At 43.8% G+C, this 22,150-nt stretch overlaps 1 protein-coding gene across 2 annotated transcripts in view; it reads right to left on the minus strand.

Annotated features, from left to right (window-relative positions):
• Positions 1-22,150, minus strand: part of NDUFAF7 (NADH:ubiquinone oxidoreductase complex assembly factor 7) — a 205,408-nt gene that overhangs the window by 39,525 nt on the left and 143,733 nt on the right. For both annotated transcript variants that reach the window (XM_040429431.1, XM_040429430.1), the window contains one exon: positions 3,710-3,883. In XM_040429431.1, the coding sequence (XP_040285365.1) occupies positions 3,710-3,883 (174 nt within the window). The remainder of the gene's footprint in view (positions 1-3,709; positions 3,884-22,150) is intronic.

Consider the following 22,150-nt stretch of genomic DNA (forward strand, 5'->3'; position numbering starts at 1 on the left):
AAAAGCAAGCACAGACTTGTCAGCATGCATTGGGCAGAAAGTCTGTGCTGAAGCTTCAGGCAATTGCTGCAAAACACTGATAGACATTTATCAAGACTGGCATTCCCATACACCAGTCTCGATCCCTGTGTGCTGGAGTGAGAGGCACTTAAATTATTAAGATGCAGAATTATTTAGTCTATGCTAGCCAGCTATAACTTAGATCAGTTTCTGGCACAAGTTATAGTAAATCCAGCAAGGCCCACCCATTTCCCAAGAATTAGGCCTTGTTTCTGCACCTAGCTCAAATCCAGGTACTCTTATAATGAGATGCAGAATTCAAACATCTCTGACTCCTTGCCTGAGAAAGAAATAGAGGAATGGAAGTTTCCTCATCAGATGTTATTCCTGATGCAGATATTCCATCTCAGGTAACACTGAAAACCTTATTAAAGGTGGATTGCAGTCAGTAATCCCTTTAAGATGTGCCACTTCCATATTACCCCCTCTAAGGGCCTCTGTAGGCCGCTCACCCCTGCAGCCCGCGACCCGGACTTAAACAAACTGCCTGTTCTGAATTCTAGGGCAGCTTACCCCAGTAATGCAGACTATTTTCGCTGTGTGCACTTCCGGGGTGGGCAGCCCCAGAACTCAGAACAGGGTATATGGTATTTCCTAGTGGGCTAAAGGACCTTCCTGATGTCATTTCCCATGTGACCAGACTTGTGGGGGAGGAGCAGGAGCAGCAGAGAGCTGTGTTCGTGTGCTTACACAAAGGAGACCGGTTAGAATGTGCTGAGGACTAGCTGAAATATTGTGCAGGGGACACAGGGTGTGTGTATGTCTCTCTCCCGGTGTGTGTATATGTGTCCCCTGCATCAGGACATTCTGTGCAGGGCAAGATGAAGAAGGAAGAGGAGGCAGTGCCGCCAGCATGGAGTCCCGTGGGAGAGGCACACTAAGAATGTAGGTAACACTAACAGGCATGACGCCAGATACACCATTCTCCATCTTAAACATTATCATTGGAAGATGGATAAGAATATAAGATATAGAGGATGAGGCCCTTGGTTATATAGAAGTTTCTATGAATTATTGTATACTACAAACTATCATCTAGCTCCTATTTATTTATAAATTATTGATCACCTGAATTGTATTTTAGAATGTCTTGTATATTAGAATTTTTTTAACATATTGTTCAATATTTTTGATAATTTATATCTGTTTATAACTATGTTTTGACATATTAACACTAAGTAAGCGGTTGCGGTCTTGATGCCACAAAAAACGCACATGCGTTTTTCAAAACCGCACCAAAAACGCATCCAAAAAAATCGCATTATAAGAAAAAGTGATTCCAGCCCAGATTTTGTGGACTGCACATGACGGTATAAAAGGAGGGGATTCAACACCAGGGGTATAGCTACTGAGGAAGAGGATTGAAGTCCTCGAAACGCGTTTAGCGTTATATCCCTGCCAACAACCAAGCTTTTGGATATGATGGATGTAATTTGAATTATTTCCTATAAAGTGGAGCGCTCCATTTTTTCATCTGACCTGCAGCTCTCATAAGAATATCGGACCAAGATTACCGGACTGAAATCCCCAAATCCCGCGATATCTCTGGTACATCACGTGGGACACGCCAGAGAGCGGGGAGCGTGAGAGCGAGCAGTGGAACAAGCGGCTGAATTAGACGGCCGGAGATCCGTTCATGTGGGTAAGCTAAAACTTCCCTGTGAATCTGTGGCATATCTTATTGGTGAAAGTCTTAATATCCAACAGTGCAAGAACTGCTGAAGATAATTATAAAGAGGGAGATTTTATCCCCCAACAGCAACTAACACAGCTTGTGGACTTGGCTACATTTGTCTTATTTAAAGAGACAGGTTCCCTGTTTGATTGAATTGGATTCTCATTGCCAAACAGGCACAGGACTATCTCACTTTTCTAAGAGACCCTAATTGGGTGCATTGCGTTACCCTATCAGTGCAGTATATATTGAATTTTACTATTTATTTTTTAGGGGTTCTTTTAACAATGATGTTTTAATGTTCAAGTGTATGTATTTCTGCTTTTATTCGATTATTGAACTAGCGGTTTATTATTAATAAATGATTGTTTGATGTGCAACCACATAGTGAGTGCCAGCCGTTTTTTTCCAGTTTATGCACACTCCTTGGACTGATTGAGTGAGCAGTCCCTCGGCTAGAGCACCCCTACCGTATTGAGGAGGGTGGTGAGCTATCCACATACTTTCCAACACTAACACATTATCAGCACTAGTGTTATCTGTGGTTTTACACGGTACTGCAGGTAGCACTAATATATTTTATGCACTTGCACTGCCCCAGATCTGGCAAGATAGTCAAGGAGTTCGGTGGCAGTCCTGCCTTCCTGGGAGAGCTGTGGTATGTCTTGCTGTCATGCGTGTTCTAGTCACCAGGGGACCAGGGAGTGTTATTTAATTTTATTTTTTATTAACAATTTAGGGGCTGGCACTACTGTGACGGGCAACTAAAGAAGGCATTCTACCGTAAAGGGGAATTCAATTTTGTTGGGCCCAAAGTGGACTGGGTGGAATTGGGACATGTATAGATAGACATTAGGCAGGTTTACAGGCATGGTTTAGTGTGTGCCGCTGATAATAGCTTTCCTTGGGCTTTTTGGAAGTTGATTTATGAACATCTACTACATTATCTGTATTCAGAGAGTTATCGCTGTTACATAAGCCTGCAGGTGACATCTACTACACTATTTTTACTCAGAGAGTTATTACTGTGCTATTTGTAGTGTTACATAAGACTGCAGATAATACTTTTATGGAATATCCACAGGAGTCCGATTCAGATACCACAGGTCCCATTCTACCATAGAAGTAAATGGAAGGAGCCACACATGCTGAGCCACCTCTACATACACTGCCATAGGGAATTGTTCTCAAGAGAGTCAGCATCTGTATAACCACTGAAAATTTAGAATTCCCCTTAAATTATGGTCACACAGTTCTGCAGGTTACCCCATGGTTGCTACATAGGAATGCACCTTTAGTAAGATATCGCCTACCTTTCATGATGTATTGCCCAGCTACCTAACTGCTCTGCTCAGCAACAGCAGAGGCTTAGAGGGAACACTGATTGCAGTAAAATGAATATTAAATGGGTATTCTGCATCTTGTTATAAGAGTATCTGGATTTGAGCTAGGTGCAAGAAGAAGCTCTAACTATAACACTTTGTCCTGTTGTAGTTAACTCCAGCAGCCTATACCGGCAGAGGATCAGACTGCAGGAGTTCACTGTATCCGGGATAGCTGGACACCACAATACACCGCCATATCCCTATTCACTATAATGAGATCAGGCCGCTTTCTGGGACATATACCCGGCATATACACCAGATACAGTCAATTCGGTCAGTCGGTTCCTCAGCCAGAACAGACTTCTGGAGATCACAGTGCATATGTGAACCCGGTCTAAGGACTTCCCCCAGTTGCTGATAGCATAGGGATTGCAGTTGAAACACAATTAATAAAATTGACAAGATTGTAGTACAAATCAATAATGTAATGTGTTCACAAATGTATTCACATTTTTATATAAATGTATTATACATGCTGTAGAAAAAGGAGGACATCTACTAAACCAATGTATCCCATCACTATGTCATACTAAACTACAAAGCCAAATCTGAATTCTTACTGGCAAACAAGGCATTAATTCAGGCATACCTTCATTCTTAAATCAATTCCCATGTTCTTCAAAAACTCTTGTTGTGTAATAGGGCCTAGTGAGACAACAGTATTTCCAACAACTTTTTTTAAGAAGCTGAAATCAACATCTGCTGTAAGATCTGCTGTACCAGGGTCTATTAGTACATCATGCAGCTGATGAGCCCCAAATCCCTAAAACACAAAGAAAACAAATTCTGGAGTCATAAGAAAATAAATGTTGCTTAGTTTGATGGCATCATGACATACTAAAACACCAACAGCAGCAAAAATTAGTTTGTCACTTTGTCGAAGTTTCTACTGTAGGGTGCATCAGGGGGGCTTCAAAATGGGACATCATGTCTAAAAACCAGTCCAGCAAAATCTGCCCTCCAAAAACCATCTGGCGCTCCTTTTTTTCTGTACAGCAGTTTATGACCACATATGGGGTGTTTCTGTAAACTGCAGAATCAGGGAAATAGATATTGAGGTTTGTTTAGCCGTTAACCCTTGCTTTGTTAGAGGAATGGATTAAAATAGAAAATTTGCCGAAACATTTAGGAATTTTATCTCCATTTTCCATTAATTGTTCTGGAACACCTAAAGGGTTAACATAGTTAGTAACATAATTTATAAGGTTGAAAAAAGACATCTGTCTAACTAGTTCAGCCTGTTATCCTGCAAGTTGATCCAGAGGAAGGCGGTGCGGTAAAAGCCAATTTTCCTTATTTTAGGGGGAAACAAATCCTTCCCGACTCCAATCTAGCTGTCTGCAACTCCACCCTCTTCATTCTGTGCAGGGCCGACACCTTCAGATTTAAAATTTTCACCATTTATATAACTAATGAACATTTTAGGGTTAGCTCTCTTTGGCAATGAATCTCTCTGTCTCTAGTTTGGCTGCTTTTATTCGTCTTTTACATATTCAACAATGTTTCCTCGCTTCCCTTCTGTTTTAGTGATTTAAATGCTTTCTTTTTGTAAATTATTGATTTCTTTGTAATTCTATTTATCCACATAGTTTTTTTTCTTGTTCTTTAGCCTTTTATTCCCACAAGGTATGTACCTCTCATAATTAGATTTTAGGATGCTTTTAAATATATCCCATTTTGTGGCTGTATTTTTATTTTTGAGGACTTTGACCCAGTAAGTTAGGCCAATGATCTCTCTTAGTTGGATCTGTCCCTCAAGTCGGGTCCTGAACCAGTTGGGAAAAGTAATTGTCTTTGGTTATTATCAAGAACCTGTTTCCTTTATGAGATCTAAAGGTTTCAGTTTCTCAATCTATACCTGGGTAGTTGAAGTCCCCCATAATTACGATCTCATTATGATTTTGTCACGAGGGTATCAAGAGCCACGTCTGACTCCGTTATACCCGGGGTCAGGAAGTCGCAGCGGGTGGCTGCGCGCTCTATATCTAAAGATCACAGTGTTTCTTAGTTATTGTTTTCTGTGTTTGCCTTGCTATCCTTTTTGTCTCTCTCAGGGATCCGTAGCTTCTCCTCCTCAGCTGTTTCTTGTCTGCCACTCCCTACCTCCTTATATTCTCCCCTCACACTTCTCTAGTTGCCAGTTATAGAGCTTCCTGCCTGGACATCTATACTGACCCACTGGAGTGGTTAATCCTGGTTGTTGTTCCTGTGTGCTACCCTCCGGATCCCTGTTTGGCTTATTGTTGTCTCCTGTTGTCGCCCACCTGGGAATATATGTTGAGTCTGTGTTGTCTGTCCTCCCCTTGGTGTTTTCCCTTAGAGTTAGTGGTGCGGACTAGTGTTCCCATCGCCCTGTTCACTACCTAGGGCTCAGCTCAGGGAAAGCCAGGGCTTTAGGCACGTGATCGGCGTACGGGTGAGGAACCCGTCTAGGGACGTCAGGGCAGCCAGGTGCCAGCCGCCAGGTGAGTCAGGGGTCACCATCTTCCCTCTCACTTGGGCAGGGCCTTCCTCGTTCCCTCCCTCTGTGTCACGTATGTGATAGCCACGCCGACCGTGATAGATTTGCCGCCTCATCTATCTCCTTTAGTAGTAGATTTTATGTGTACCATATACTATGGTATATTAGGTGGCTTATAATAAACTCCTATTAGTATTTTATTATTGTTTATGCCTCCATGTATTTCTACCCACAGTGACTCCACATGTTCATGTCCCTCACTTATATCTTCCCGGAATGTGGGTTTTAGACAGGAATTTACATAAAGGCAAACCCCTCTCCGGTTTTGACGATCCTTTCTAAACAGACTGTAACCCTGTACATTAACTGCCCAGTCATAACTATCATCCAGCCATGTCTCAGTTATTCTCAGTTCTCCTCCTCAAACATCACTAATTCCAGTTCACCAGTTTTATTTGTCAGGCTTCTGGCATTGATGTACATACACTTTATGTATATTTTTTACCCTACACCTTTCCTTATGAACTGTTCTACTCCCTTTTTCCTTTCCTCCCCCAGTTACATTACCTTGACTCAGGTCTCTATCTTCCCTTCCTATAATGTAATTACCCTCCCCAGTCCTTAAACACTCCTCCAACCTTCTAGCCATATTCTCCCCCGAAACAGCTGCACCTTCCCCGTTTAGGTGCAGCCCATCCCTACGATAGAGCCTGTAGCTGACAGAAGTCGGCCCACTTCTTCAGGAACCCAAACCCCTCCTTCCTACACCAGTTCTTGAGCCACTTGTTCACCTCTCTAGTCTGTCGCTGCCTTTCTTGTGTGGCTTGTGGTACAGGTAGTATTTCGGAAAACAATAGCTTTAAAGGTCCTTATTCTAAGCTTGTGACCTAAATCCTTAAAATCATTTTTAAGGACACTCCACTTACATCTAACTTTGTCATTGGCTCCAATATGGACCATGACTGCTGGGTACTGTAATCAACCTTATTGGCCTTTGCAGTAGCTGCCTGACACTGGTTTCTACAGCTTATTTTGCTGTTCACTAAAATTCCTAAGTCCTTTGCAATGTCAGTGTTAGGCCTCATGCACACGACCGTTGTGTGCACCCGTGGCCGTTGTGCCGTTTTCCGTTTTTTTTCGCGGACCCATTGACTTTCAATGGGTCCGTGGAAAAATCGGAAAATGCACCGTTTTGCAGCCGCATCCGTGATCCGTGTTTCCTGGCCGTGAAAAAAATATGACCTGTCCTATTTTTTTCACGGCCAACGGTTCACGGACCCATTCAAGTCAATGGGTCCGTGAAAGAACACGGATGCACACAAGATTGGCATCCGTGTCCGTGATCCGTGGCCGTAGTTTAGTTTTTATACAGACGGATCCGAAGATCCGTCTGCATAAAGCTTTTTCAAAGCTGAGTTTTCACTTCGTGAAAACTCAGAACCGACAGTATATTCTAACACAGAAGCGTTCCCATGGTGATGGGGACGCTTCTAGTTAGAATACACTACAAACTGTGTACAAGACTGCCCCCTGCTGCCCGGCAGCACCCGATCTCTTACAGGGGGCCGTGATCAGCACAATTAACCCCTTCAGGTGCGGCAGCTGAAAGGGTTAATTGTACTATCATATCCCCCTGTAAGAGATCAGGGCTGCCAGGCAGCAGGGGGCAGACCCTCCCCCCCCCTCCCCAGTTTGAATATCATTGGTGGCCAGTGCGGCCCCCCCCCCCCTCCCTCTATTGTAATAATTCGTTGGTGGCACAGTGTGCGCCCCCCCCCTCCATTGTAATAATTCGTTGGTGGCACAGTGTGCGCCCCCCCCCCCCTTCCTCCCTCTATTGTAATAAATCGTTGGTGGCACAGTGTGCGCCCCCCATTGCCCCCCCCCCTCCCTCTATAGCATTAACAACGTTGGTGGCCAGTGTGCGGCCTCCCATCTCCCCCCCCCCCATCATTGGTGGCAGCGGAGTTCCGATCGGAGTCCCAGTTTAATCGCTGGGGCTCCGATCGGTAACCATGGCAACCAGGACGCTACTACAGTCCTCGTTGCCATGGTTACTTAGCAATAGTACAATAGTTGAAGAGTCATACTTACCTGCTGCTGCGATGTTCGTGTCCGGCCGGGAGCTCCACCTACTGGTAAGTGACAGTGACAGGTCTGTGCGGCGCATTGCTAAATGAACCGTCACTTACCAGTAGGAGGAGCTCCCGGCCGGACACGAACATCACAGCTCCCAGGTAAGTATGAATCTTGTACTATTGCTAGTAACCCGCTGCCACCAATGATCGGGGGGGGGGGGGGGCGCAAGATGGGAGGCCGCACACTGGCCACCAATGTTGTTAATGCTATAGAGGGAGGGGGGCCAATAATTGCCACCAACGATTTATTACAATAGAGGGAGGAAGGGGGGGGGGGGGGGGCGCACACTGTGCCACCAACGAATTATTACAATAGAGGGAGGAAGGGGGGGGCGGGGGGGGGGCACACTGTGCCACCAACGAATTATTACAATAGAGGGAGGAAGGGGGGGGGGCGCACACTGTGCCACCAACGATTTATTACAATGGAGGGAGGAAGGGGGGGGGGGGGCGCACTGGCCACCAATGATATTCAAACTGGGGAGGGGGGGGGGGGGGTCTGCCCCCTGCTGCCTGGCAGCCCTGATCTCTTACAGGGGGATATGATAGTACAATTAACCCCTTCAGGTGCGGCACCTGAGGGGTTAATTGTGCTGATCACGGCCCCCTGTAAGAGATCGGATGCTGCTAGGCAGCAGGGGGCAGTCATGTACACAGTTTGTAGTATATTATAACTAGAAGCGTCCCCATCACCATGGGAACGCCTCTGTGTTAGAATATACTGTCGGAAATGAGGTTTCACGATCTAACTCATATCCGACAGTATATTCTAACATAGAGGCGTTCCCATGGTGATGGGGACGCTTCAAGTTAAAATATACCATCGGATTGGAGAAAACTCCGATCTGATGGTATAAAAGGGACTCCGGACTTTACATTGAAAGTCAATGGGGACGGATCCGTTTGAAATGGCACCATATTGTGTCAACGTCAAACGGATCCGTCCCCATTGACTTGCATTGTAATTCAGGACGGATCCGTTTGGCTCCGCACGGCCAGGCGGACACCAAAATGACTTTTTTTTTCATGTCCGTGGATCCTCCAAAAATCAAGGAAGACCCACGGACGAAAAAACGGTCACGGATCACGGACCTACGGACCCTGTTTTTGAGGACCGTAAAAAAAAACGTTCGTGTGCATGAGGCCTTACCCAGTGTTTTACCATTTAGTATGTACTGGTGACATTTATTTTTCCTTCCCATGTGCATAACCTTACATTTGTTAAACCTCATCTGCCACTTCTCTGCCCAAGCCTCCAATCTATCCAGATCCATCTGTAGCAGTATACGGTCCTCTTCCGTGTTAATTACTTTACACAGTTTAGTGTCATCTACAAAATTTTTTATTTTACTGTGCAAACCTTCTACAAGATCATTAATAAATATATTGTAGAGAATAGGGCCCAATACTGACCCCTGTGGTACCCCAGTATTGAAAGTGACCCAATCTGAGTGTGTATTGTTAATAACCACCCTCTTTTATATCACTGAGCCAGTAACTTACCTACATACAGACATTTTCTCCCAGTCCAAGCATTCTCATTTTTATAATAACCTTTTATGCGGTACAGTGTCCAAATGCTTTGGAGAAGTCCAGATATACAACATCCACTGATTCGCCGCTGTCAAGTGTAGAACTTACCTCCTCAAAGAAACTGATTAAATTAGTTTGACATGACCGATCCCTCATGAAGCCATGCAGATATGGCGTTATTTGCTTATTTTCATTGAGGTGCTCCAAGATAGCATCTCTTAGAAAGCCTTGAAACAGTTTACCCACGACAGATGTTAATCTTACCGGCCTATAGTTTCCGGGCTCTGTTTTTGGCCCTTTTTTTGAATATTGGCACTACATTTGCTATGCACCAATCCTGTGGAACACTCCCTGTCAGTATAGAGTCCTTAAATATTAGAAATAAGGGTTTGGCTTAATTCTCTTAGGATATGGCACCACCCATCTGGTGCTGGCAATTTGTCTATTTTAATCTTTTCAAGACACCGCTGTACTTCTTCTTGGGTCAGACAGGGCACTTTTAATGGGGAATTTACTTTTACATTCTGCATTTCATCTAACAGTTTATTTTCCTCAGTAAACTAGGGACTGGGGAGGGTAATTACATTATAGAATGGAAAGATAGTGCAGATAGAGAACGGGGGCAAGGAAATGGGGCTGGGGGAGGAATGGAAGGAGGGAATAGAACAGTTCAGAAGGAAAGGTGTAGGGTAAAAAATATACACAAACCTCCTAATTGTATGTATACTAATGCCAGAAGCCTGACTAATAAAACTGGTGAATATGAATTAGTGTTGTGTGAGGAGGACTATGGCATAGTGGGAATAACTGAGACATGGCTGGATGATAGCTATGACTAGGCAGTTAATGTAAAGGGTTACAGTCTGTTTAGAAGGAATCGCCAAAACAGGAGAAGGGGAAGGGTCTGCCTTTACGTAAAATCCTGTCTAAAGCCCACAGTTCGAGAAGATATAATTGAGGGACATGAACATGTGGAGTCACTGTGGGTAGAAATACATGGAGGCAAAAACAATAATAAAATACTAATAGGAGTTTATTATAAACCACCTAATATACCAGAGTCCACAGAAAATCTGCTACTAAACGAGATAGATGAGGCGGCTGATCATAATGAGGTCGTTATTATGGGCGACTTTAACTACCTAGATATAGACTGGGAATTTGAAACCTGTATATCTCATAATGGAAACAGGTTCTTGGCAATAACCAAAGGCAATTACCTTTCCCAACTGGTTCAGGGCCCGACTAGAGGGACAGCCATACTGGACTTAGTATTAACCAATAGACCTGACAGAACAACAGATGTGCAGATTGGGGGACACCTGGGAAATAGTGACCATTATGTAATAACCTTCAAGTTATCATTCAAAATAGTGTTTCTTCAAGGAGGAACAAAAATACCAAACTTCAAAAAAGAAAAAATGTTGCCAACTAAGAGAGGCCATAGGCCTAATTAACTGGGACTAAGTCCTCAAAAATAAAAATACAGCCACAAAATAGGATTTTTTAAAAGCATTCTAAAATCTAATTGAGAGAGGTACATACCAAATGGGAATAAAAGGTTAAGGAACAAGAAAAAAACCAATGTGGATAAATAGAACTGTAAAGAAAGCAAGAAACTACAAAAAGAAAGCATTTAAATCACTAAAACAGGAGAGTAGCGAGGAAGCACTGAAAAACTATAAGGAAAAAAATTGAGTATGTAAAAAAAAATAGAAGCAGCAAAACTAGAGAGATTGTCAAAGAGAGCAAAACTAACCTTAAAATGTTCTTCACTTATATAAATGGAAAAAAGTATAATTCTGAAGGTGTCGGCCCTCTACAGAGTAATGAGGGGGGAGTTGCAGAGAGCGATGAGGAGAAAGCAAAGCTATTAAAAAAAATTCTCCACTGTGTTCACTGAGGAAAATAAACTGTCAGATGATATACAGAATGTAAAAGTAAATTCCCCATTAAAAGTGCCCTGTCTGACCCAGGAAGAACTACAGTGGCGTTTTAAAAATATTAAAATAGACAATTCGCCAGGACCAGATGGCATACACCCCTGTATCCTAAGTGAATTAAGTAATGTCATAGCCAATCAGTATTGGGCCCTATTCTCTTCAATAAATTTATTAATGATCTTGTAGAAGGCTTGCACAGTAAAATATCAATGTTTGCAGATGACACTAAACTGTGTAAAGTAATTGACATGGAAGAGGACAGTATACTGCTACAGATGGATCTGGATAGATTGGAGGCTTGGGCAGAGAAGGGGCAGATGAGGTTTAACACTGACAAATGTAAGGTTATGCACATGGGAAGTAATAATGCAAGTCACCTGTACATACTAAATGGTAAAACACTGGGTAACACTGACATGGAATTTTAGTGAACAGCAAACTAAGCTGTAGAAACCAGTATCAGGCAGCTGCTGCCAAGGCCAATAAGATAATGGATTGCAACAAAAGGGGCATAGATGCCTGTGATAAGCACATAGTCCTACCACTTTACAAATCACTAGTCAGACCACGCATGGAGTACTGTGTACAGTTCTGGGCTCCTGTGAGCAAGGCAGACATAGCAGAACTGGAGAGGGTTTAGAGGAGGGCAACTACAGTAATAGCTGGAATGGGGGGGGGGGGGGGCTACAGTACCCTGAAAGATTATCAAAATTAGGGTTATTCACTTTAGAAAAAAGATGACTGAGGGGAGATCTAATAGATTTGGAGTGTTTTTGCAAAGAAGAGTGGGCAAGTCTTGCCAAGTCAAAATGTGCCATGCTGATAGACTCATACCTAAAAAGACTGAGTGCTGTAATAAAATCAAAAGGTGCTTCAACAAAATATTAGTTTAAAGGTGTGCACACCTATGCAACCATATTATTTAATTTTTATTTTTTTTCTTCACTAGTCAGACCACACTTGGAGTACTGTGTACAGTTCTGGGCTCCTGTAAACAAGGCAGACATAGAGCTGGAGAGTGTACAGAGGAGGGCAACTAAAGTAATAACTGGAATGAAGGGACTACAGTACCCTGAAAGATTATCAACATTAGGGTTATTCACTTTAGATAAAAGACGACTGAGGGGAGATCTAATTACTATGTATAGATATTTCAGGGGTCAGTACAGAGATCTATCCCATCGTCTATTTATCCCCAGGACTATGACTGTGACAAGGGGACATCCTCTGCATCTGGAGAAAAGAAGGTTTGTACACAAACATAGAAGAGGATTCTTTATCGCAAGACTTCGAAACTCTCTGCCTGAGGAGGTGGTGATGGTGAATTCACTCAAAGAGTTCAAGAGGGGCCTGGATGTATTTCTGGAGTGAACTAATATTAAAAGCTATAGCTACTAGATATGGGTCGTTGATCCAGGGAGTTATTCTGATTGCCTGATTGGAGTCGGGAAGGATTTTTTTTCCCTTAAGTGGGGAAAATTGTCTTCTACCTCTCAGTTTTTTTTTTGCCTTCCTCTCGATCAACTTGAAGGCTAACAGGCCGAAATGGACGGACAGATGTCTTTTTTAGGCCTTATAAACTATGTTACCATGAATACAGTGGAGAAAAAAATATTTAATAGCTTTGCTTTGTCCTCATCGCTGTCTGCAACTCCCGCCTTATTACTCTGTACAGGGCCGACACCTTCAGATTTATACTTTTTACAACTTCAGATTTATACATATTAACATTTATATAATTGAAGAACATTTTAGGGTTAGTTGTACTCTCTTTGGCAATTAATCTCTCTGTCTCTAGTTTTGCTGCTTTTATTAATCTTTTGCATATTCTATTTTTTTCCTTTGCTTCCTTGCTACCCTCCAGTTTTAGCGATTTAAATGTTTTCTTTTTGTCATTTATTGCTTTCTTTACAATTCTATTTATCCACATAGTTTTTTTTCTTGTTCTTTAGCCTTTTATTCCCATAAGGTATGTACCTCTCATAATTAGATTTTAGGATGCTTTTAAAAATATCCCATTCCAATGGCTTCTCTTAGTTGGATCCGTCCCTCTAGTTGGGACCTGAACCAGTTGGGAAAAGTAATTGTCTTTGGTTATTATCAAGAACCTGTTTTCTTTATGAGATCTACAGGTTTCAGTTTCTCAATCTATATCTGGATAGTTGAAGTCCCCCATAATTACAATCTCATTATGATTTGCCACCTCATCTATCTCCTTTAGTAGTAGATTTTATGTGTACCATATACTATGGTATATTAGGTGGCTTATAATAAACTCCTATTAGTATTTTATTATTGTTTTTGCCTCCATGTATTTCTACCCACAGTGACTCCACATGTTCATGTCCCTCACTTATATCTTCCCGGATTGTGGGCTTTAGACAGGACTTTAGGCAAACCCCTCTCAAGTTTTGACAATCCTTTCTAAACATACAGTAACCCTGTACATTAACTGCCCAGTAATAGCTATCATCCATCCATGTCTCAGTTATTCCCATTATGTCATAAGCTCCTCAGACATCAATTCTAGTCCCTTTTTCCCTTCCTCCCTCAGTTCCATTACCGTGACTCAGGTCTCTATCTGCACTATCTTCCCCTCCCATAATGTAACTACTCTCCCTCCAGTCCCTAGTTTAAACACTCCTCCAACCTTCTAGCCATATTCTCCCCCAAAACAGCTACACCTTATCCGTTTAGGTGCAGCAGATCCCCATGATAGAGCCTGTAGCCGACTGAGAAAGCGGCGCAGTTGTTCTGGAACCCAAATCCCTCCTTCCTACACCTTTCTGGTGTGGCTCGTGGTACAGGTAGTATTTCGGAAAACACTACCTTTGAGGTCCCTGCTCTAAGCTTGTGACCTAAATCCCTAAAATCATTTTTAAAGATGCTCCACTTACCTCTAACTTTGGCATTGGTTCATATATGGACCATGACTGCTGGCTCTTCGCCAGCTCCTCCGAGTAATCTGTCAACCCGATCCACGATGTGTTGAACTCGAGCTCCAGGAAGACAACACACCGTTCAACAATCCCGGTCTTTGTGACAGATCGACCTATCTGCACCCCTAATAATTGAGTCTCCCACTACCAGCACCTGTCTGGCCTGCCCTATTCTCCTAGTCCCCGGCTTGCCAGAGCTGACATTCCCTTGACTGGCAGAGGAAATGTCTTGCTGCAGTAGTTCTCTCCCCGAACTGACATTCCCCAAATCTGTCAACCTTGCAAACTTGTTGGGGTGTGTTATATCAGGGCTAGCCTCCCAGGCACTCTTCCCACTACCCCACTTTCTAATTGTTATCCAGCTACCTACCTCACTTTCCTGAGCCTCCATGCTACCACCCCTCCACATCTACCCCATAGAGTGCCTGCTCAGTGAGCAGCAAACTCTTTTCCAAATTGCCAGTGTTGAAACTCTCTCGTTTAGATACACCATGTGCAATTCCAAACAAGTAGTTTGCTCACGTTTTGAACAAAGAATATACAACCTCAAACTGCTGTTCCAGGATTGCATACATTAGACAAGATGTGCACTGGACTGCGCTATCAATAATGGAACACATACTAATGGGGATTACGCAAGAAAAGAGAAAAAATACAATACAGTGCAGTGATAAGTCACTTAATATGAAGTCATACACTAAATACATACACACAGTTGAAATCAAACACGCGAATGGTCACAAACTCGCGTTGTTTTCTTGTATAAGTGTTGCTCCCAAAAATTTCAAACCAGAATTCAGTTTTTTTTTTCCTCTGGAGTTTGTAAAATCAGTTTTGAATAACCTGAGGAATGTAGTTTCTAAAATGGGGTAATTTATGGGTGGTTTCTACTATGCAAGTCCTATAAAGTGACTTCAGAACTGAACTGGTCCTCCAAAAAATTCTAAGCCTTCTAAAATGATATTTACAAAATGATGTCAACATAAAGTAGACATATGGATCCGCAAAACACGGATGCCGCCCGTGTGCCTTTCGCAATTTGCGGAACAGAACAGACGGCCCATTATAGAAATGCCTATTCTTGTCCGCAAAACGGACAAGAATAGGACATGATCTATAATTTTTGCGGGGCCATGGAATGGAGCAACGGATCTTTTGCGGCCCCATTGAAGTGAATGGATCCGCACCCGAGCCGCAAAAAATGCGGTTCGGATGAGGAACCAAACCACAGTCGTGCATGAGGCCTTAAAAGCAGAGAAATTCAAATTTTAAAAATTGCGAATGCTTAAAAATTTTCAAGAAATGTAGGATTATTTTTTTTACTAACTAAAGGTGATTTAGATTGACTCAAATTTACTATTATTATGAACTACAATGTGTCACAAGAAAACAATCTCAAAATGGCTTGGATAAGTAAAAGTGTTCCAAAGTTATTACCACATAAAGTGACACTTGTTAGATTTCCAAAATTTGGCTAGGTCCTTAAGGTGAAAAATGGCTTGGCACTAAAGGGGTTAATGGCTGACCAACCCCTTTAATTGAATGATTATATACAGTATTTTTTCGCCCTATAAGACGCACCTGCCCATAAGATGTTTTTTGAGGAGGAAAATAAGAAAAAAATTAATTTAACTAATGGTGGTCTGTGGATGACACTATTATGTGGGATCTGTGGATGACACACTGTTATGGGGGATCTGTGGATGACACACTGTTATGGGGGATCTGTGGATGACACACTGTTATGGGGGATCTGTGGATGACACACTGTTATGGGGGATCTGTGGATGACACACTGTTATGGGGGATCTGTGGATGACACACTATTATGGGGGATCTGTGGATGACACACTGTTATGGGGGATCTCTGGATGGCACTGTTATGGGGGATCTCTGGATGGCACTGTTATGGGGGATCTCTGGATGGCACTGTTATGGGGGATCTCTGGATGGCACTGTTATAGGGGATCTCTGGATGGCACGGTTATGGGGGATCTCTGGATGGCACGGTTATGGGGATCTCTGGATGGCACGGTTATGGGGATCTTTGGATGGCACTGTTATGGGGAAATCTGTGGATGACACTGCTATGGGGACATCTGTGGATGACACTGCTATGGGGGGGGGGGGATCTGTGGATGACACATATATAGCATCTTATGCTATGTGCCATCCACAGATCCCCCCCATAACAGTGTCCCTGCATTGTAAATGACCCCCAATACAGGGGCTGGGAGCCGGCATCTGGATTAGGAATGACAGCGGGGACCGATGCAGTCCCTGTATTCTAATGCACCGGCCCAGCTCACTGTTGTATAATCTTATCTAACCTGTAGGCATTGTTAAGATATAATAATCATGTGTAATCAATCTTACAACATTAAGTTGGCAGGCCGGGAGGGCGGGCGACGCGTCACTCACTACGTCACGCGCCCGTGCCGCCTGCTTCATTCGCCCGGCCCCTCCTCCCTCTCAGTTGATACACCCGCCGACCACACTGTGCGGCATCGCGGCGGCCGTGTATCATTGTAAATTGCAGCATTCGCCCCTGCTATTTTTCTCCCACGGTTTGGAAGTGTGCCTCTTTTTTTTATAGATAATTTATAATAGTGTATAGGCACCTAGTATATTTTTTTATATGCCCAATTAATTGTTTAGGTGTCCTGTCACTTTTATGTATTTTTTTTTAAGACGTTTTTGGTTCTACCATGGAGTTTAGGCCTAATGCACACGACCGGTTTTTTACGGTCCACAAAAACGGGGTCCGTAGGTCCGTGACCGTTTTTTCGTCCGTGGGTCTTCCTTGATTTTTGGAGGATCCACGGACATGAAAAAAAAGTAGTTTTGGTGTCCGCCAGGCCGTGCGGAGCCAAACGGATCCGTCCTGAATTACAATGCAAGTCAATGGGGACGGATCCGTTTGACGTTGACACAATATGGTGCAATTGCAAACGGATCCGTCCCCCATTGACTTTCAATGTAAAGTCAGGAGTCCCTTTTATACCATCGGATCGGAGTTTTCTCCAATCCGATGGTATATTTTAACTTGAAGCGTCCCCATCACCATGGGAACGCCTCTATGTTAGAATATACTGTCGGATATGAGTTAGATTGTGAAACTCAAATCCGACAGTATATTCTAACACAGAGGCGTTCCCATGGTGATGGGGACGCTTCAGGTTAGAATATACTAAAAGAACTGTGTACATGACTGCCCCCTGCTGCCTGGCAGGTGCTGCCAGGCAGCAGTGGGCAGACCCCCCCCTGTTTTTAACTCATTGGTGGCCAGTGGGCCCCCTCCCTCCCCTGTAGTTAACTCTTTGTTGTCCAGTGCACCCGCCCCCCCCCCTCCCCTGTAGTTAACTCGTTGGTGGCCAGTGGGCCCCCCCTCCCTCCCCTGTAGTTAACTCTTTGTTGTCCAGTGCGGCCGGCCCCCCCCCCTCCCTCCCCTGTAGTTAACTCGTTGGTGGCCAGTGGGCCCTCCCCCTCCTAATTAAAATCTCCCCCCTATCATTGGTGGCAGTGGAGAGTACCGATCGGAGTCCCAGTTTAATCGCTGGGGCTCCGATCGGTAACCATGGCAACCAGGACGCTACTGCAGTACCGGTTGCCATGGTTACTTAGCAATTTGTAGAAGCATTATACTTACCTGCGATGTCTGTGTCTGGCCGGGAGCTCCCCCTACTGGCAAGATCATTAAGCAATGCGCCGCACAGACCTGTCACTTACCAGTAGGAGGAGCTCCCGGCCGGACACAGACATTGCAGCTCGCAGGTAAGTATAATGCTTCTACAAATTGCTAAGTAACCATGGCAACCGGGAATGCAGTAGCGTCCTGGTTGCCATGGTTACCGATCGGAGCCCCAGCGATTAAACTGGGATTCCGATCGGTACTCTCCGCTGCCACCAATGATAGGGGGGGGAGATTTTAATTAGGAGGGGGAGGGAGGGTCCACTGGCCACCAACGAGTTAACTACAGGGGAGGGAGGGGGGGCCGGCCGCACTGGACAACAAAGAGTTAACTACAGGGGAGGGAGGGGGGGCCAGCCGCACTGGACAACAAAGAGTTAACTACAGGGGAGGGAGGGGGGCCCACTGGCCACCAACGAGTTAACTACAGGGGAGGGAGGGGGGCCTTTCGCACTGGACAACAAAGAGTTAACTACAGGGGAGCGAGGGGGCCCACTGGCCACCAATGAGTTAACTACAGGGGAGGGAGGGGGGGGGGGGGGGCTGGCCGCACTGGCCACCAATGTGTTAACTACAGGGGGGGGGGGGGCCTGCCCCCTGCTGCCTGGCAGCACCTGCCAGGCAGCAGGGGGCAGTCATGTACACAGTTCTTTTAGTATATTCTAACCTGAAGCGCCTCTGTGTTAGAATATACTGTCGGATCTGAGTTTTCACGAAGTGAAAACTCAGCTCTGAAAAAGCTTTTATGCAGACGGATCTTCGGATCCGTCTGTATGAAAGTAACCTACGGCCACGGATCACGGACACGGATCATATTTTTTTGACGGACAGGATACACGGATCACGGTCTCCGCTGCAAAACTGAGCATTTTCCGATTTTTCCACGGACCCATTGAAAGTCAATGGGTCCGCGAAAAAAAACGGGAAATGGCACAACGGCCACGGATGCACACAACGGTCGTGTGCATGAGGCCTTTTAGGGTGAGAGAAACGTATTGGCTTACACAAGCAGATGCATTATTTAATGGTATGATGTTAAAAGTTCAGTGAGGAAATTATCCCATCAGAGAATTAAAAGCTGGTGGAACAAAATTACACTTTAAAAGTATTTTGTTAAAAAACTAATTCGCTGCGGGTCCAAGTTTTTTTTTTCATCATTTGGGCTTGAGAATGAGACTAGTTCAAAATGTGAAGCTATCTGCAATGAATCTACCAGGACATTCATGCAACCTATTATGGATTACAACATTCAAGTGTTAGATTCATTGGATATCCATATTGTTTTTACCAATACACATCTGGATCATTATTGGATTTCAAGGGATGTGATGATTTTAATAAAGAGATAGAGAATAATTTTAAATATTTTGGAAGAAACAAATGAAAGAAATAAACACTGAAAAATTTTCATGACACAGTTGGGACATGGAAATTTGTTAAGTTGTAGCCTTGTGCTGAAATGTAAAAAATAAATTCAAATTTTCACCCATCAATCTGCACTCCATCCCCCTTCATGAGAAACAAAAAACTGAATTTTAGTAATGTTTGCAATGACAATTAAAATTTAGTTCTGGATGCCTCTCATTTCTCTTGATCATGTTTGAGAGGTTTCTACACCTTAGGCTACTTTCCCACTTGCGGCAGCAGGGTCCGGCATTGTGAAAGTAACCTTAATTGGTGTCCCAGTATAATAAATTCTGTTAACTGGACATAGTAACATAGTATATAGGCCGAAAAAATACATTTGTCGATCCAGTTTGGCCTGTTATACTGCAAGTTGATCCAGGGGAAGGCAAAAAAAAAAAAACACTGAGGTAGAAGCCAATTTTTCCCACTTAAGGGGAAAAAAATTCCTTCCCGACTCTAGAATAACTCCCTGGATCAATGACCCATCTCTAGTAGCTATAACCTATAATATTATTACACTCCAGAAATACATCCAGACCCCTCTTGAACTCTTTTAGTGAACTCACCATCACCACCTCCTCAGGCAGAGAGTTTCATAGTCTCACTGCTCTTAGGCCCCTTTCACATGGGCGAGAATTCCGCGCGGGTGCAATGCGTGAGGTGAACATGGTTATAAGGGAAAATAATAGCATTCTTAATACAGAATGCCTAGTAAAATGTCCATTGAGGGGTTAAAAATAATAAACACATTTAACTCACCCCATCCACTTTGTCGCGTAGCGGATCTCATCCTCTTTATACTTTCTTCAGGACCTGGCTAAAGGACCTTTGATGATGTCACTGCGCTCATCACATGGTGATGGAGCATGTGATGAGCGCAGTGACGTCGCCAAAGGTCCTTTTCTCCCAGGTCCTCAAAGAAGAAGAAAAAAGACAAGCTGGGCTGCGTGAACAAGTGGATGAGGAGAGTTAAAAAAATGTTTAACCCCTCCATCCTTAACTTACTTAGCATTCTGTATTAAGAATGCTATTATTTTCCCTTATAACCATGTTATAAGGGAAAATATTAAAATCTACAGAATACCTAACCCAAACCCGAACTTCAGTGAAGAAGTCAGGGTTTGGGTCTGGGTACCACATTCAGTTTTTTCTCACACGCGTGCAAAATGCATTGCACTCGTGCGGAAAAAACTGAAGAACGCAATCGCATACAAAACTCACCCCACTCGCAGGCAAAATCGCACGATTTTCCCGCGACGCACCCTATCCAGCCCTCACACGTGACGCCCGTGTGAAAGAGGCTTTAACGTAAAGAATCCTTTTCTATGTTTGTGTACAAACCTTCTTTCCTCCAGATGCAGAGGATGTCCCCTTGTCACCGTAACAGTCCTGGGGATAAATAGATGATGGGATAGATCTCTGTACTAACCCCTGATATATCTATACATAGTAATTAGATCTCCCCTCAGTCGTCTTTTATCTAAAGTGAATAACCCCAATGTTAATAATCTTTCAGGGTACTGTAGTCCCCTCATTCCAGTTATTACTTTAGTTGCCCTCCTCTGTACACTCTCCAGCTCTGCTATGTCTGCCTTGTTTAAAGGAGCCCAGAACTGTACACAGTACTCCATGTGTGGTCTGACTAGTGAAGAAAAAATATAAAAATTAAATAATATGGTTGCATAGGTGTGCACAACTTTAAACTAATATTTTTTTGAAGCACCTTTTGATTTTATTACAGCACTCAGTCTTTTTAGGTATGAGTCTATCAGCATGGCACATTTTGACTTGGCAAGACTTGCCCACTCTTCTTTGCAAAAACACTCCAAATCTGTCAGATTGCGAGGGCATCTCCTGTGCACAGCCCTCTTCAGATCACCCCACAGATTTTCAATCGGATTCAGGTCTGGGCTCTGGCTGGGGCATTCCAAAACTTTAATCTTCTTCTAGTGAAGCCATTCCTTTGTTGATTTGGATGTATGCTTTGAGTCGTTGTCATGCTGAAAGATGAAGTTCCTCTTCATGTTCAGCTTTCTAGCAGAAGCCTGAAGCAGGGGCGTAGCTAAAGGCTCATGGGCCCTGGTGCAAGAGTTCAGCTTGGGCCCCCCTTCCTTCAGTGCTTTATGGCCAGGGGCAGGGAAGCACATTGCCTTCGTGCTGCCTAAGGCAAACATTGAAATGGCACCCCGCTGTACAAATTCTTGACATTACCCCTTTCCCTCCAGCCAGAGGTGTAACTTGAACAGCTCGCACTTTCTATAATACTGGTGTCTTCTTATGTGGCACAAGGGTCTTTGGGCCCCTTCAGGCTCCTGGGCCCGGTAGCGACTGCTACCTCTGCACCCCCTATAGCTACGCCCCTGGCCTGAAGGTTTTGTGCCAATATTGACTGGTATTTGGAACTGTTCATAATTCCCTCAATTCCCTCTAGCTAAACTAAGGCCCCAGTTCCGGCTTAAGAAAAACAGCCCCAAAGCATGATGCTGCCACCACCATGCTTCACTGTGGGTATGGTGTTCTTTTGGTGATGTGCAGTGTTGTTTTTGGGCCAAACATATCTTTTGGAATTATGGCCAAAAAGTTCATAACACCTTTTCCCACATGCTTTTGGGAGACTTCAGATGTGTTTTTGCAAAATGTAGCCTTGCTTGGATGTTTTTATTCGTAAGAAAAGGCTTTCGTCTTGCCACTCTACCCCATAGCCCAGACATATGAAGAATATGGGAGATTGTTGTCACATGTACCACACAGCTAGTACTTCCCAGATATTCCTGCAGCTCCTTTAATGTTGCTGTAGGCCTCTTGGTAGCCTCCCAGAGCAGTTTTCTTCTCGTCTTTTCATAAATTGTGGAGGGACGTCCAGTCCAGTTCTTGGTAATGTCCCTGTTGTGCCATATTTTCTCCACTTGATAATGACT

Source organism: Bufo bufo, chromosome 4 (assembly GCF_905171765.1).
Source record: "Bufo bufo chromosome 4, aBufBuf1.1, whole genome shotgun sequence".
NCBI classification, from domain to species: domain Eukaryota; kingdom Metazoa; phylum Chordata; class Amphibia; order Anura; family Bufonidae; genus Bufo; species Bufo bufo.